This window comes from Corapipo altera, unplaced genomic scaffold, assembly GCF_003945725.1.
Source record: "Corapipo altera isolate COAL_440 unplaced genomic scaffold, ASM394572v1 23, whole genome shotgun sequence".
Taxonomy (NCBI): Eukaryota; Metazoa; Chordata; class Aves; order Passeriformes; family Pipridae; genus Corapipo; species Corapipo altera.
Window position 1 is genome coordinate 400350 of NW_020884878.1, and position 17647 is coordinate 417996.

General features: G+C 43.1%; 1 protein-coding gene across 9 annotated transcripts; it reads left to right on the plus strand.

Annotated features, from left to right (window-relative positions):
• The first annotated feature begins 748 nt into the window (after window positions 1–748).
• PCNX4 (pecanex 4) lies at window positions 749–17357 on the plus strand. Of its 9 annotated transcripts, XM_027637974.1 has the most exons (13): window positions 749–1335; window positions 1800–1962; window positions 3892–3944; window positions 4586–5312; window positions 6953–7132; window positions 7221–7735; window positions 8555–8655; window positions 8804–8926; window positions 9167–9530; window positions 12714–12817; window positions 13271–14307; window positions 14839–15025; window positions 15378–17357. In XM_027637974.1, the coding sequence occupies exons 4-13, from the start codon at window positions 4624–4626 to the stop codon at window positions 15627–15629; spliced, it is 3552 nt and encodes a 1183-aa protein (XP_027493775.1). In that variant the 5' UTR covers window positions 749–1335; window positions 1800–1962; window positions 3892–3944; window positions 4586–4623; the 3' UTR covers window positions 15630–17357. The 9 variants fall into 9 exon arrangements, with proteins under 9 accessions (XP_027493775.1, XP_027493774.1, XP_027493778.1 ...); XM_027637973.1 differs by lacking the exon at window positions 1800–1962; XM_027637977.1 differs by lacking the exons at window positions 1800–1962; window positions 3892–3944 and adding an exon at window positions 3981–4085.
• Window positions 17358–17647: the final 290 nt, after the last annotated feature.

The following is a 17647-nucleotide window of genomic DNA, read 5'->3' on the forward strand; positions in this document are numbered from 1 at the left end:
TTGAAATAGTAAGTAGCATTGCAGTATTGGGATTTATATTTCAATTTCCCAGAGAGTGCTCACGTTTTAATTAACCTAGAAGAAAACTGAGAATGCATTTTGTTCTACCTGAGGCTAAAACCAGTGTCCTTATCTTGAACTAGTTAGACATAAAGGAAGGTCATTAATAGCCAAGATTAAGGGAACTGTTAAGTATTTTGATATTATGTCAGAATGCTATGGATTGAGTATTTGTGTTTAATATTTTAGTATCATATTAGAATGTTGCGTATTGGATCTTAAATGTTGCAATAATTAAAGAAAAAACTAATGTGGTTGGGTTTGCACTTTTGTTAATGTGGGAAGATTATGAATAGGATCAAAAAGGTGATGAAAAATAAAGGCTCCAACACTTCCACACCAACTTTCAGCGGGTCGGAAAGACACTTGAGGAAACCCAAGCTGCCTGGGTGACAAATTATTCACTGAGGGGGTTCCTCTGCCCTTCTCTCCGCTCCGGGAGCTGCTGCTCCGGCACAGCTACAGAGACGCCTCTCGCCGCATTTTACAGCACAGGGACGATGGGTGTGTGTGGAAGCCGAGCTGCGAACGCCCCACCTGGAGGGGGCTGGAGCACAGGTCCCGTGAGGAGCGGCTGAGGGAGCCGGGGGGGCTCAGCCTGGAGAAAAGGAGGCTCGGGGGGGACCTCGTCGCTCTCTGCAGCTCCCTGACAGGAGGTTGTAGCAAGGTGCAGGTAGGGCTCTGCTCCCAGGGAACAGTGACAGAACCAGAGGACATCGTCTTAAACTGAGCTAGTGGAGGTTTAGGTTGGGCATTAGGAGGAATTTCTTCACAGAAAGGGCGATCCGCCACACCCAGGGAGGTGGCGGAGCCGCGGTCCCTGGAGGTGTTTAAGGCGCGACTGGATGTGGCGCTCAGTGCCACGGTCTGGTTGGCACGGTGGTGTTGGGTCACAGGTTGGACTGGATGATCTCAGTGGTCTTTTCCAACCTAATTAATTCTGTGATGCCGCCGCGGGACGCGCGGGGCGGCAGCGGGCTCGGGGCACAGCCCGCTGTGAGGGGGCTGGAAGGCGATCGCCCCTCACCGCCCCCGGGCCGACCCTGCCGAGGAGCCGCAGCCCCGACGGCCCCGCGAACCGGAGCCATTTCCCGCAGGCAGCGAGTCCGCGCCGGGTGCCTCAGGCGGGCAAAATGGCGGCGGCAGCTGAGGGGAGGGAGAAGGGGCGGGGAGAGCACGGCCGCGCTCCGCCATCCTCCTCCTCATCCTCCTCCTCCCGCCGCCGGCTCGGCCCGGTCCCTGCTCCCCCTGCCCCGCTCCGAGCCCCGGCCACAGGTAGGTGCCCGCCTCGCTGAGGTTCTTTGTCGCGGGTTTCCTCCCCCCCCCCCCGGCCTGCTGCCCGGCGACCCATCCTCTCCGGAGCTGAGACCGCATAGGTGTTTTTTGTGGTCGCTTGGTTGGGTCTTTTAATTTATGTGCCATCCGCAGATGAGGTGAGAGCGAGGTGGGTGGGTGGGAAGAGTGGCGGCTGCGCTGGGAGCCCCCCTGGTCAAGGGCAGAGGTGCTTCGGGAGGAGGTGGCCTGTGACCTTTCCCGAAGGTGGTCCTGGGATGCTCATCCCAAAGCTGGATGGGGAATGTTGTCCCAAAATGCTGCGTCCCCAGCCTCACTGGGGGGTGGCATCAGCGCTGCTGAGCAGAGGGCCCCAGCCTGCTGTGGCTGGCTCCTGGCTGGAAGTTGGCCTGTGGAATCGTTAACCAGGGATGTCCAACCAGTGGAATCTCTGACCGGGGGTGCAGGTGTCCGGGCACACAGGTGGGCACAGGGTGTGTCTGGGTTTGCCTGGACAGGGGATGCCACAAACTCTTCTTTATTTTCCACCACCGTCCACCCAACTGTGCTAGCAGGGGGTTTGTAAATCCTCACTTACCCTCACGTGAAAACACCTGGAAGACCACTGAGGTAAGTATTTTTAAGACTTACGTGTTTCAGCTGCTTAGGTGGCAGTCAGCTGTACACGTATTCTATAACCTGCTGGAAATAAACCCAAACCAAACTGAACTGACCCACCACCAGTGTACATGAAGGATGATGTTCATTTAGACCAAAATTCATGCCCTCCTGTGAATTTCTACCTAAATTTGAGGCAAGATTTGCTTTGTTTCCTTCTGTAATAGGGACGCAGAGAGGATATTGCAGGGGAGAACTGGTTAAGTGACTTCATGGTGTTGAAGCCCTTTTGCCATCCTTGTTTGTGGCAGTATCCAAGTCGCATGGATCCCCGCTGGTGATGACAGACTGTTGTGTGAATTGTTTGGGTAACCAGGCGAGTTGTCAAAGTGGGACCAGGCCCGTATGTCAGGAATGTATATTGAAGCCAGGTCCTGTAAACACTCACTGATCTGTGGAGTCTTGTTGCTAGGGCTTTGCTCTGGAATAAAGAGACACATACAGTCCCTCTTTGAAGTCCTCATGTGCTACCTGACTGTTTGGAAGCCAGGAGGATGGTTGTGGGTAGAGTTTCCATAGTTTGTGAGCTTCAGTCTCAGGATTTTCATTTATAAATAAATTCACGTCTTTCCGTGGCTCGTTTTGGAGTGGAGCCAAGCAGAACTATATTGTTTATGTGTGTAGATTTTTGTGTCTCACACAAAGATGCCCATTGTTTACCCAGAAACTGTAAGAGGAATGTTTTGTTAACATTCAGTTAGCAATATAAACTGACAAACACAAGCGCAGACCAGAAATCAAAACAAAAATAGCCCTTCTTGGAACAGAAAAACACAGCTGCCTGAAAACTGTTTTTTCAAGGAAAACTATATACCTATTGGTGCCAGGTTTGTTTTAAAACTCAGGTTCTGTCATTTATGTGCCTATAAAACTTCAGTTGCCTTTAACTTTCACAGCAGCTTAGTCTCATACCCATGTACCCTCTAAACAATGCTTATTTTTCTAAAGAAGATTGGCTGAATTGTGATTATTTTTTTTAAATTACACTTGAAATTTGTTTTTAGTTGGGTGTGTCACTGTTACATTTTCAAATTCCTGAGCTGACTGGGATGAATTCCTCTCTCCATTGTCAACATGTGTCTTTTCCATTAGGACTTGCTGCCTTCTCCTTACTTTAAGAAACTTTCAGTGGCTTGAAATAATACGACCAAAAAATCCCTGTGTTTTAAATATTTTATATTTTTAAAAAAAATAAATTCCACATCCTACGTGGAGAGTAGTTACAGAGCCCATGGGGTCCTGCTTTTCATGGTGGAGTGTATTGAATTAGTGGACCCTGAATACAAATTTCCAGTAGTGATAATGGCTGTGAATGACCTTTAATCTCTCAGTTGTGCTGTTTCTGGCTTCATTCCGTGATGACCAGCATCTACCTACAGTCAAGTGATTGATACCTGTTTAAATAAAAGGGGTAAATTGTTCTTAGAAGAACCCAGAAGCATTTGGTATTTTAGAAAGAAGGGATCACAGCAGTTTGGCAACTCCGTGGCAGCAGGGTGTTCAATTTTTAATGCCATGATGGCAATAGGTGTTCATCAGACTGCACAGGTCCAGTGGAAGAAAGTCAGAATTTCAGAACTTGCACATCTAATGCACACCAACATCTCTTTTTTTAGAATTATTTTTAATGAACTGCTTTGGCACTGCATTTCTGTGCTGGTTTTTTCACCCTATTTCTTAGCTTGAGTATTTCTACCTGTCATTCATAGACTCTTGCTTTCATGACTAGTAGCATAGAATTATATTTTAATATCATTGGTACCACCTTACATTCATTATTTCTACACTGCCTGATCCTCTCTAAATGAGTATTTGTACCCAATTCCAGTTTGACAGGTCATTGTAAGTGTTTACAGATTATCTTCTGTTTCCTTTTTTCAGCTTTCTCCACTGACATACAGAAGAATATATGCTGACTCTGCTACAAACCACAAGTACTGTGTTTAATTTTTTAATTTTATGTATTTTAGGAAGCAGAAAGCAAACTCTTTAGTTCATTGTACTGCTGAGTACAGTGAGATCCTGTTCTGCAACTGGGCTGTGTAGGGAGGACACTAACAATGCTGATGTGGAAAGTAATTTTTAATGCTTCTACTAATACTTTCCTACATTGAGTTTATTACATAAGGCTTTGATTTTTACAGGGACCTCTGTGTGCCTGTACCCTTGCACTTATGTGGCTACTCACTGAAATCCCTGACCCTTCTGTTTGTGTAAGGAGATCCTTAACAGGATTATTTGGAATTAGACGTCTGTGGCAAGACACAATTGGAATCAGACCAGGTGGGGAAAAGTGTCAGTTTTAGGAAGGTGTTCTGGTGTGGAAATGAGCTGCTTTTATCATCTCCCAAGAACAGGTTATTTGTTTTATTCGTTGCCTAAAGCTTCAGATTAAAGAATATGTTCACGTTTCAAAATAGGTGTTTGCTCAGTAGTCGTATTCTGGCAGATTCTAACCCTGACATGTCAGAATTCCACTGTAACTCGGTAAATAAAAATAAGACACGGGAATCCCCTGGGTTCTGAGCTGCAGAATCAGTAATGTTTCCGTATTTTCCTTTCTGTTCTCTCACAGGAAGGATGGCACTCAGCCAGCATTCCTGAGTCACAAGGATGGGGCCAGATGTACCTCTGCTCAACGATTACAAACAGGAGTTCTTCTTGAAGCGCTTTCCTCAGACTGTGCTGGGAGGTCCCCGGCTCAAATTAGGCTATTGTGCCCCTCCCTACATATATGTGAACCAGATCATTCTCTTTCTGACCCCATGGGTTTGGGGAGGAATAGGAACACTCTTGTACCAGCTGGGAGTCATGAAGGACTATTGCACTGCAGCACTGTCGGGAGGACTGATGTTTGTCACTGCACTTGCTCTCCAGATGACAAATCTACATGCAAAGCAGCAAACAGTGACAGTAGAGAGAATGCAAATTCAGAATACCCTGACAGATGAAGATGAGTTTGAATTTTCCAGCTGTGTAGGTTCAGAGACAGTAAAATTTATTATTCCTGGCAAGAAGTATATAATCAACACTGTATTCCATTCCCTTCTGGCAGGGGTATTGTGTGGGCTGGGAACTTGGTATTTGCTGCCAAACAGAATAACCTTGTTATATAGCAACATTGGAGGAACTGTTGTGATCTTTGTATTTGGATGGGTGACCATATGTATAGGAGAGTATTCATTAATCATAAACACAGCTACTGAAACAGCCACTTTCCAAGCACTGGATACTTATGAAATCACTGCTCTGATGAGACCTTTCTACATTTTTGTCTTTATTGCAGTGGATCTTGCACACAGGTAAACCTAATAATGCATTCAGCTAATTTAAGTAGTGGTTATTCTGTGTATTTTTTTATGAGAGAGATGAAATTATTCTTCTGAGGAAAATTTATTTTGGGATTGTAATCAACTGTAGAAACTTCAAAGAAAGAAGACAGATAATGTATATGGTAAAAATTGAGGCTCTGTGCTGTGTACAAAAGGTTCCTAAATTTTTACAGCATTCCATGTAAATTAGGGAGAACAGTTAAAGCAGTTTGTACATATGATACAGGTAAAATTGTCTTCTGCCATGTAGTTTTTAGTATTTTTGTACCAGGGCATTTCCATCACTATCCTTTTAAAAAATGTGTTTTGAAAACACATGTTTCTCACCTGGAATTGTAGATCTACACACTGCAGACTTCAGGAATATTGGATTTATGTCCAGATTTCATCCTGGAATATATTTTCATTTAATCTCTGCAAAACAATTGCAGAGTGTTTTAGACAACAGGCAAAAAAAAAAAAGGTCTCTGAATTTGGTTTTAGTGAGTGGATAAGCAAACGTGAGCATTGCTATATCTTGGTTGTGTGGATTTTGAACTTGAATTTTTAAATGCTCTTGTAATACAAAAGAGCTACAAATAGGAGACTTCTATATTTCTGTTTTTCAGATGGGTTTTTCTTAACAAGTATTTGCAGAATCTCTTAAAGCAAGATGCTTTTAGATTTACTCCATGCATTCATTCTCCCTGTTGAGTGATATTTATATCACTTTGTCACATGTACATATTTTATGGTTGGGGTACTTCAGATGCATTAAAAAAAAAAAAAGCATGTTTGATTTTACTAGTTTTGCACTTGGAGATGTCTGTGTTAAAGATTTACCCTCATTTCCACTTCAGTTAAGTTAGGAGAATTATACTCCAAATTCTTCTTTTAATTTCCTGAGGAGAAGATTCAGACATTGTCTGAATTCCTGTTAAAATTCCTTTGAGGCTTAGTTGCTTATTCATTAAAAAGTAGAGAGAAACCAAATATCTTGGCAGTCCACCTTTAACTGAATTAGCTAGCTGGTGACCTACATATGACATAGAATTTATGCAGATTTCTGACACTGATCTTTGTATTTTTACAGGACGATTTTGACACTTTTATATAGAAAATAATATTTTATATTCCTAAAGAGAGTTTAGGTGTACAGGCAACATGCCAGTTCTTCCAGTGTTAAGACTTAACCTCTTGGGTCTTGGAATGGCATAAAATTTTGCTTTTGTGATTCTGAAAAAATACTTTGCATTTTTTTTGTTAAACTATTGAGGTTTTGGAGCCTGTGGACCTTTCTTTTTGCACAAGTATTTCTTCAGTGTGTTATCACAGTGGTATTCAAACAACTGGGATAATTGCATCACTGGATTCATCTGCATAATCCAAAGACTTCAGATCTCTTAAATGGAAAATTAGGCTGTGTTCTGATGCTCTAATTAATGTGTTACTGCCCCAAGCATAAATCTATGTCCTTATTTTTCCCTTTAAAACATCATAATTGAGGTTTTGTAGGTTGAATATGTAATGGTTTTGCTTTGGGATTTGCTGTGTATTTAAACGAAAAGTCTTCCCACACATAAGTTACCCTTTCCTTCACAGAAGTCAAATCCATTTCTTCTTTTATCCAGGTTTGCTGTCAACACACCCATTCTAGAACAGACAAACCAGATTTTGCACATCCTGTTTCTTTTCCTGCCATTCTTGTGGGCAATGGGAATTCTGCCCCCGCTTGACGCACTTTTTCTGTGGGGAATGGAACAACTGTTGGAGTTTGGACTAGGAGGTTCACCTATGTCAAGTAACACAAAGTAAATGTTTATATGATTGTAAAATATATCAGTATTGTTCATAACCTTTTTCTTTTCAAGCAAATCTTTTTTATTTTCTCCTTCACAGGTTATTAGTAATGTTTCTCATTTCTGCTGGAACAGCAATAGCATCGTATTTCATTCCCAGCACTCTCGGTGTGATCCTCTTCATGACTGGATTTGGGTTCATACTGAGTCTTAACCTAAGCGAGATTGGTTTTGCCTTCAAACACACCATGATCAGCCATTTAGCCTCCAGCAAACCTAAAAATATGCACAGAGGTCTTAGGATGCAATTTGGGTGGAGGGAATTTCTTTTCTATTTGACTGTGTTGACATTTGCCCTCACGGAAGCGAGTCTGCTGCACCGGTTTGCAGGCTCTTCATCCTTCTCCCAGGCCAGTCCTCAGGCCATAGCAAGTTACATTCTGATCCTATTACTTATAATGATGTGGATTCTTAGAGAGATTCAGAGAGTGTACTTGTTTGGAGTCTTCCGAAACCCCTTTTACCCAAAGGATGTCAGGACTGTGACTGTGTTCATGGAGAAGCAAAGAAGGCTAATGAAAGTTGGTGTTGTCAGGAGGATTTTACTAACACTAGGTAGGAATACCCACTGTCTGTTGTTTGTTAGATGATGCTTGTAGGGAGATTGAAACAACACTAGAACTGCTATGTTAGATTCTATAAATGAACTAAAAAACCAAATAGCTTGAAATACTTTTTGATGTCTTGGTAAATTGTGCATTGAGGTCAAAGTTACTGGTCCAGAATATTTGAAAGTGATTTTATTTATTTCTTTTTTTTTTCAGGGGTGAACCTAAAAAGTTCAGCTTTTTAAAAGCCCAGCTCAGAAAGCAAGGCCTTTTAAAGGATTTTAGTTATGACTTAAGTCCTCACTTTTGAAAAAAATGGCACTTGCAGATTTTTTAAAAGGTTCTCACAACAAAGTGATCTAAGGGTCTTCAAGCTGACTAAATATTTGGTTGTTACAACTTGCTAGGAAAGGGAACCTCCTTTCTGGTAGGTCAGGGAGAAATGCATCTGCTTTGAGGGAATAAAAATTCGATTTAAACTATTTCATAAAGAAGCATTAGTTCGTGAAAGTGGATTGATGACTGCTATTCCATGTTTATTTTTACTTATTTGAGTATTCCCATTCTCTTGGAGAAACAAATAAAGGCCAGAAAAACTGTAATAGCAAGTAACAACTGAGCACTGATGTAAATGTTTGCTGTCCTGGGCCATTAGTGCAAACAAGCTGTTCGATATCCTGAGAGGGTAACACAAAGAGGAGTTTGATAATGAAGGGAAGAGGTTTTTTTTTATTAATATTTCCATTCTGCAATAAGACTGCTTACCTCTGTAGACTTTTATTATGTTTCTGAAAGGAAATCAATGATTCTTTTATTTCAATTCCAGTGTCTCCGTTTGCTATGATAGCGTTCCTGTCACTAGACCGTTCGCTACAAAACCTTCATTCTGTGTCTGTTTGCATTGGATTCACGAGAATATTTAGGATGGTAATTTGAATTTTCAATCTGTTAGCCTAAGAAATGCTCTTCTGCGTGATTTAAGTATTAAGGTGGCTTGGAAGAAATGTTCCAGGTCATGAAAGCAGAGATAAATAGATACATTTTTAAATGTGTGTCTGACATATCTCTGTTTTAGGTCTGGCAGAATACAGAAAATGCCTTATTGGACATTGTGATTGTGTCAATAGCACAAATGTTGCTGTTTAATCCAGACCTCTGGTGGAACAGAAGCCTTGATACAGGAATCAGACTCTTGCTGGTAATTGTCATAATGTAAATTTAAGCAGGTAGTTGTCACTTAAAGTCCTTATTTCCTTGCTTTCTCCTATTAGAGAATTACAGAGCCCAGAAGCTAAAAACTGTGTACTAAGATAAATAGTAACACCAATCAACGATAGCCATGCTTAATTTTCATAAAATCATTGTAGCCAAGGCAGCTCTGGCAGTGCTGAATATGACACAGGCAACAAATGACATACTTGTTGTGTGTACCCCGCAGGTTGGTCTCCTGCGGGATCGGCTGCTGCAGTTTGTGTCCAAGCTGCAGTTTGCCTTGGCCATCCTCTTGACGTCGTGGACAGAGAAGAAGCAGCGCCGGAAATCCACCGCCACCCTGATCGCCCTCAACGTGGTTTTCTTCCCCATCCTGCTGACCCTCATCGCCATCTCCGCCCTCCTTTCCTCCCCGTTGCTGCCGCTCTTCACGCTGCCCGTGTTCCTGGTCGGGTTTCCCAGGCCCGTCCGGAGCTGGCCGGGACCTGTGGGTGCCACGGCCTGTGTGTGCCCCGACACCGTGTACTACCAGCAGCTGGTGCCCAGCCTGGCTGTGGCCCTGCAGTCTGCACTGGCCACTGGGAGCCTGGGTAGGTGCACAGCAACACTGATGAAGATAAATACCTTAGGAAAGGTGATTTTGCTGGAGAATGGGAGAACCGTGGTTTAAACCGCGTTTCACGGCGCGGGTTAAATCTGATGCTCAGAGATTGTTCAGCTGAGGAAAAAGTGGGTGTACTTTGATCCTTCTTGTACAGTCAGCCAGCGATAGGACGAAGGGAAACGGCCTCAGGTTGCACCAGGGGAGGTTTAGGTTGGATATTAGGAAAAATTTGTTCACCATAAAGATTGTCAAGCTTTGGAACAGGCTGCCCAGGGAAGTGGTGGAGTCACCATCCCTGGGGGCATTCAGAAAATGAGTAGTGTGGCACTTGGTGCTCTGGTTTTAGTGGGACATTGTGGTGTTCAGCCAGAGGTTGGCCTCTGATGATCTTGGAGGTCTCTTCCAACCCTAATGGTTCTATGATCTCTAGTTGTTACATTCTGATAAAAAAATAACTGTGGTTTGTTCCCTTTAAGGAGAAATTAGATGGTGATGAAACAGTCTCAATCCTAATGTTTTTATACTGAACAAAAAGGATGGAATGCGTTCATCCCACCTAATTGGAGGCAATAAATTGAGTTCTCTTGCCAGAGAGCACAGAGGAGGATGTGTGTCAAACTGCTCTCTGTGGCTGTGTCTTTCTCTGCATCAATCCCATTGCTCAGGATCCAGAAGCTGGCTTTGCTGATTTGGTTCTGTTATCTGGTTATTGTGAATATGGACTGGATGTTTGTAAAATACATGATGTAGCACAACTAGCAGTATTCAGTTGAGAACAGAACCAGCTGATAAGACTTAATGTCATATCTTGTGCAGGCTGTCAGGGTAGGATTGTAAGAGCACTTGTGGGTTTACAGCCTGTGAAAGGCATCGTGAGGGGGATTTCACAGAATTACAGAAACAGAGGTGAAGAAATGCCTGGTCTTTTTCCCAGCTGGAGACAGGATAACTGTTAAAATTGCAAGCTCGTTGCCTCGAGGAACAGCCTTTGTGTAACCTAAATAATCAGAAGATTGCTGCCCTTAGACAAGAGGCAAGTATTTACATAAGCCTCTTAGAAAATGGCTTATGATTAGACAAAAGGGACTAATATTTGAAGGCAGTGGAAGTTAGCCTTAATCATGCTTTTTTGAAGAATATAACCAAGTGCTTTACTTTTACATTTGCTGCACTGTTAGTACTGATTAGAGGGAGGTATTAAACTAGGAAGTGTTTTTCCTCTAGAGAGAGATACTTCAGTTTGCCTACAGCATCAACCCATCTGTGTTTTATATATACAATAGATATATTTATATAATATATATATATTTATATCTCTCTTCTGTGTTATGTCTATGCGTATTTTTATAGGGTTTTTTTTCCCCTTTGCCATAATGACTGTGATGGCATGTCTGCCTCAGAATAAATAATTTAAAAGACTAGTCTTGAGGGGGGAGAAAAAGTCTCTTCTTTAATGGGAAAATCTGTGAATGAATGTCTTCAAGCAAGAAAAAATGTGGTGTTCTCAGATGAGTTCAAAATGAAGCAGTACCACTTTGTGTGTCACTAATTTAAACCCATACTTTTTCTCTGTGTAGAGGAGTTTTAGTAGCTTTAACAGCTAGCAAGAAAGGAATTAAAATCTTTGCAAAATGTTAGCAAGAAAATGCACTTCATTAGCTCAGTGGGATAGAAAAGGTTACTTAAATTTTAACTACAGCTTAATGGTTGGTTTCACTCATTTCATCTTACAACGTTCTAAAACTAAAATTCTCTGTGCAAGTGAGTGGTCACTGGTCATGAGTGACAGCAGAAGCAGGTCATAAACTGGCAGCAAACTCATGCTTAAGGCTAGAACAATTGTTTTAGGAAAGTTGACATTAGGCTATAATTCAAATACAGTATAACAACCAGTTCTTAGAAAGTTTGGCCTTGCACTTTTTATTGAAATAGGTAGAAAAGAGAAAAGGTACCTTTTGTGTGGCTTTTTTGGACACAAGTGTCATTAATTTTTGCAGTGGGTTTTTTGAGTACTGACTGCTTTGATGTCGTTCAGAACCCTATTTTCAAATTCCAGTTTATTTTGTGTGTCTGTGTTTTTGGCAATGTCAAGCTTAATACAGTGGGCTCAGATTTATTTATGCACAGACACACAAAGGTGTTTCAGAATGACTGCAGATGGTTTCCTCTGTATCTGCTCTTCGTGCTCAATGTGTCTGATGTTGATTCACAAATATTTAAGGATGAGCAGGTGCTCTTGCCCTGCCTCTATTTATGTGTCAGTAATATGGGTGTGGTGTTGTGTCACTGGTGAGCTGACACTTGGCAGAATCATTTACACTCTGGATTTCACATTGTAGGAGATATTTTAGGAAGAAATATAGAAGATACTTCAGCATATTAGGAAGAAATTCTCGCCTGTGAGGGTGGTGAGGCCCTGGCACAGGTTGCCCAGAGAAGCTCTGGTTGCCCCATCCCTGGAAGTGTTCAAGGTCAGGTTGGCTGGGGCTTGGAGCAGCCTGGTCTGGTGGAAGGTGTCCCTGCCCATGGCAGGGGGTTGGAACTGGATGATCTTTAAGGTCTCTTCCAACCCAAACCATTCTGTGATTCTGTGATTTCCTCATAATGCTGGAATACAGACAATCAGTTTAGGAACTGGTGCTGTAGGTAACAAATCCTAATTAGTTATGTATTTATTTCTCCCATAACAAATAAACTTCTTACTCCACAGCAAATTGGGCCATTAGGGTACTCATGTGCTGTATCATGATTCTTTAATCCATTCAGTCATAAGAATTTTAGGTCTCCAGAGAACATCAGTGGGAACTGAGTGGTTGGAAACGCAGCCAAAGATGACCTTTAATCATGAAAATCATCTCTACAAAGGGAATTAAGAGTGGAGTGGCTTAACCCTAGTGCAGTATTAATATTGTAGCCTGCAGTTGTGTGAGGGTTTCCCAGTTTTCCACAGCTTTTTTCAAAGTTAACACTGCAGTTTCAAGATCCAGCTTTGGAGCTGGTTTCTTTAGGATTCTAAGGTCCTAGTTAGCCAGTTTTAACTGGTTGTGGTGTTGATACAGAAATATTTTGTGTTTGCAGTTGAATCCTTTCATTGGCAGGGAGAAAAGGTTTTCATCACTATGATACCAAAGTAATACATAGTTTTTGTTGTGTTTTTTCCCTTGTCTAGGTCTCTCTCTACCTGGATCACATTACTTGTGCCGCTTTCAGGACAGACTGATGTGGATATTGGTGCTGGAAAAAGGCTTCACCTACTGTGGTGTTAACATTAAGGTAACTGTATGCTGAGCACTGAGATATTCATGTTTGGAAATCATGAATACATCCTGCTGTGTAGCATTTCATCAGTGTAACTGATTTACCTGATGCTATAGGTAATTTTTTAAGATGAGGGTGATACTAGCCAGTCATGTGTAGCAGATGTGGAATTTATCATCCAGCTTGTGACACAGTACCTTCAGTAGAATGGCTAATAAGATCTGCATGGGGCAAAGATTCATTTAAGACATTGATCTGTGTCTAGTATTGCAGTGAGTGCTCTGTTATTGCATCTGCTCATCTAGCTGTTCTCTCCAGTTAGATTTATAGGTTCAGTGCTGGAAAGTATTGACAACAGAACATGTATTTTTATTCAGAAAAAATGCTGTTGGAAGCAAACAGCTTGCTAGCATATAAAGACATGTCCTGGTGAAGACTAAGAGAAAGTTGTTTTCATGTGTGCTTTAGGGGCTAGAACTGCAGGAAACATCCTGTCACGCTGCTGAAGCTCACAGAGTTGACGAAATTTTTGAAATGGCCTTTGAACATCAGGAGTGCAGGAAGATTCTCTCTCCCAATCCCCATTTTGGACACATCCTGACTCCTTGTACTGTGGTACCTGTGCGGCTGTACTCCGATGCCAGGAATGTGTTATCTGGAATCATTGACTCTCATGAGAATTTAAAGCACCTGAAAGATGATTTCGTTAAAGTGCTTGTGTGGATGCTTGTCCAGTATTGTTATAAAAAATCAAAGATGTGGGAAAGCCCAGGCAGTGCCAACAAGAACAAACAAGGCTCATTTCCAGAAAATCAGCACAGCAGTGCAGTAGGAAGATCCAGGGCTCCAAGGGAAGATGACAGCTTTAGTATGGATACAGTGGAGGACTGGACTGATGATAGTGACATTTTTGATTTTGAACCCAGTGGCAGAACAAAAGACAGAAAAGAACCTGGGCAGTTGGGACTGACACCAAAAGTGCACCTGTCCATTCCAGGGTCTGTGGAAACACAGAGCCAAGACTTCACAGAAGAAATGTCACCAGAAGATAAATTGTACAGGGCTGTGGTGCTTGGGCTGCCTGCTGTAGACAAAGGGAAACAGCCAGAGGTGTTGCCTCGGGTTGAATTTAGTTGCTCTTACTCGGAGCTGTTGAGCATCCCTGAGGAATGGAGAACAGCACCGGTACCGCCTTCCAAAGTCAGTGAGATGAGGCAGAGGTTTCCAGAGGAATGGTACCACTTCGTTCTGAGTCAGCTGGACTTTTTCCATCTGAAAGAAAAGCCTTGCAATTTACTTGCAGACCTCATGGAAGATAGAGCTTTGAAGGACCTGTACATCCAGGGAGTGCTGTCGTGTTGCTTTGGTCTGTTTGGCCTGGATAACGCTGTGCCTGCCCCGAGCCACGTGTTCAGGGCCTACACTGGGGGCATTCCCTGGTCTGTGGGTTTGGACTGGCTAACAGGCAAACCAGAGCTATTCCAGCTGGCATTAAAAGCCTTCAGGTAAAAGAAAAACATTCCCTCGTATGTATGAAAAAATTAGAGAGTCCTGTGCTTTGGAAGTGAATACCACTTCATTGAAGTTGTGTTTAACCCGTGTCATTTAAATGTATTTGTAGCTTCTCCCTACATAACTGTTGCCTGTGACCCCTGGCAGTGAAGCCTGTGGTATGGAATTTTCTTCTTTCCTCCCTTCCCCACAGCAGCTGTCTCCAATCTGCTGTGTTAAGTGGGGAAAAAACAACCCATTTTCATTGTCCCCATATCTAAGAGAGTTGTGATGGATTTAGATTTTGGCATTTTCCATTATCAGGCAGCAGGAACGGTGTTGGAGGGGAATGAGAGAAGCTTAAGCTGATGTGTTTTAGATCTGGGTGGGCTAAAAGCACAGCCAGACCGACTGGCCGTGGCTCAGCTGACACGGGTAACTGACGGGGTTTGGTGGAGCCTTCTTCCACCTTCTGTGGCCTGAAGAGCCTTTCTCCCTCCTGTCTTTGCTGCACAAGTGACCATGTGGTGTTCTGCACCTTTCAGATACACTTTTAAACTTATGGTGGACAAAGCCAGCCTGGGTCCGGTGGAGAACTTTGAAGAGCTGGTGAATTATCTGGAGGAATATGACAGCGATTGGTACATTGGGCTGGTGTCAGACCTGGAGTGGCAGCAGGCAGTTCTGCAGGAAAAGCCATACCTTTTCTCACTGGGGCATGACCCAAGCATGGTAAGAAGAAAAATTACTAGTGATCAAGATCTAAGTTTGGTTTTCTTTTCCACTGCTCTTTCTTTTCCCTTTGTAATTGTGTTCCCTGAGGGCTGTGCAAAGTTTATGTTTGTACTAGAGAGGAACTGACACCACTGTTGTTGAAAATCACACCACAGATGCAGCTGCATTTCCTGATTGTCTCCCTAGATGGAAGAGTCAAAACCAGGAGACTGGTTTATATACTTTGCTGTGTTTAAAGGGATGATATTCGTGGCATGTAGCCCCAAGGTTTCACTGAGCTTTGTAACCAAACTGCTCGTGTCTCGTCTCAGAGAACGCGCTGGACACCGTGACCTGTTTGTTCTCACAGGGAATTTACACCGGGCGAGTCCTCACCCTTCAGGAATTGCTGGTGCAAGTGGGGAAGCTGAATGCTGAGGCTGTCCGAGGTCAGTGGGCCAACCTGTCCTGGGAGCTGCTCTATGCCACCAACGACGACGAGGAGCGGTACAGCATCCAGGCACACCCGGTGCTGCTGCGCAACCTGACGGTGCAGGCTGCCGACCCGCCCCTGGGCTACCCCGTGTACTCCTCAGAGCTCCTGCAGCTCCCTCTGCTCTAGAATGTCCTTTTCTTTTTTTTATTATGACTGTTGGTATTTTGTATTTTTCACCTGCATGTTGGGAATCAAATGCTCGTGCTCCATTTGTGCACTGCAGGTCAGGTTTTTCTCTCGGTGGCAGTGCCAGGCCGGCACGTGTCCTTGGCACAGAGATGGTGCTGGCCAGAACCTTCAGCAGGCAGGAAGCTTGAAGGAATTGTTTTCCTGTTGCTGGAATGTGAGACACCATTGCCTGTGTGGCTGACGAGCCAGGTGCTGAAATTCTCTTCTCCAGTTTAGAGAGGAGCAGCACGACTCTGATCATTAACTATTTTTGGTGCATTTTTACTTTTTTTTTTTTCTTGGACAGGTGACTTGCACTGCCAGTCAGGTTACAGCTCCCTGTAGTACTGTCTACCCCAGAGTTGGCAACCAAAGTGTACATAGGACTATTTATATGAGGGGTTTTTTATTCTGGCCATTTTTTATTGGACTGAGTTCAGTTCTAGCATTTGTTATATGACTTAAACTGATATTCCGTAGTTGTTTTAAGTTCTCAGCCATGCTTTAACAAAAGTGAGTTCCAAGGGACAATTTTTACAAAAGTATTTGTTTTGGTAAAGAGAATTTCTATAAAACAGTGTGTGCTCTGACACACTGATAACCTGTGTGACCTACTGATGAAAGAAGTAAATGTGTGTAATTAGGAGAGTACAAATGGAATAAATTTCATCTCCTTCTTCCAGTATCCATATGTATGATGTATATTATATATATTATGTTATTTGCAACCTATACCCACCTCACTAACCAGTCTTCCACAAATACAGTGAGAGCTTGATGATGGAGGGGGGGGGGTGGAAATCCAACTGTCTATGCCAGAAGTAATTTATTTTTTTTAACCTTACCACAGGCTGGAACAGACTTTGGCAGCTGGTTTGCAATATTAGTCTCCTCGAAAGCAGGTCTGGGTCCAATCTCCAGTGGCTCATTGATCCTGTTCACTACCACCACTTAGAACATAAATGTGCTTTCTCTGTAGGTCAGTAGTTACAATATAGGTACTGCTGGCAGATGCTGAGCAGGGAGTAGGTAATTATATTTCCTTAACCTATAGAATGAATTTAAATCAGACCTGCTCCTTAACTGAAGTAGAACTGGTTTAGAACACCCAGCCTAGTCTGATTTGAAGCAGGCTTATTACTTCTACTCCTCATTGTCACAAGCAGTGTAACTTGGGTGCTGGCTGTTTCTTCTGATCAGTGACTATAAATGATTTTTAAAAACTATGCACGTGGTGTAGTGGAATTCCAAAGCAGTCAGGAGACACCTGTTTGGTGCCATGCTCGGCCCTGAGCTGCATCTGGAAATTCAGAGCCATGGAAGAGATCTGGAAGGGGCTTGTAGAGAGAACCTATTTCAGCTCCCTCAGAAGGAACTACCCTGGCAAATGTTTACTCTGATTTAAAACTTCCAATACCAGGAGTGCCACGAACCCCTCAAGTAGTTCACTCCAGTTCTCTGCTGTTCTTGCAGCAATTGGAAAGTTGGGAGTTATTTCCTGAATCCAGTTAACCCTCCCTGCCTCATTGTAAACCTCTTAATACTTGTCTTCCGTACGGTCACAGAAAATTCAATGACCTTTTTTTTTTTTTTTTTGCAGCAATCTTTTATTCAGAGATAGCTGTGATTTCTGCCCTCATTCTTTGTCTTTTGTAAACTGAATAAAGTAGTTGAGAAGAAAAATGAGAGCTGTGATGCTTTTCCCTTGGTTTCCTCGGGTTCTCTCCATATGGTACCCAGCCTTCTTGAGGAGTGTTGCTGGTAACCAGCCCCAGAGTTCCAGCAGAGATCCTGATTGGTACCAGATGGAGGAGCACAATTAGTGAGGGGCAGAATTCCTGTTTGAGCACAGGAATGTGGGGCTGGGCTGTAATGCCCTGCAACATCCTGTCCCCTGCTATCACAGGCAGCGTGTCCCACGCCCCTCACTCACTGCTGCACGGAGCCATTGGCCCATCCCAGCATTTTTTGCAGCA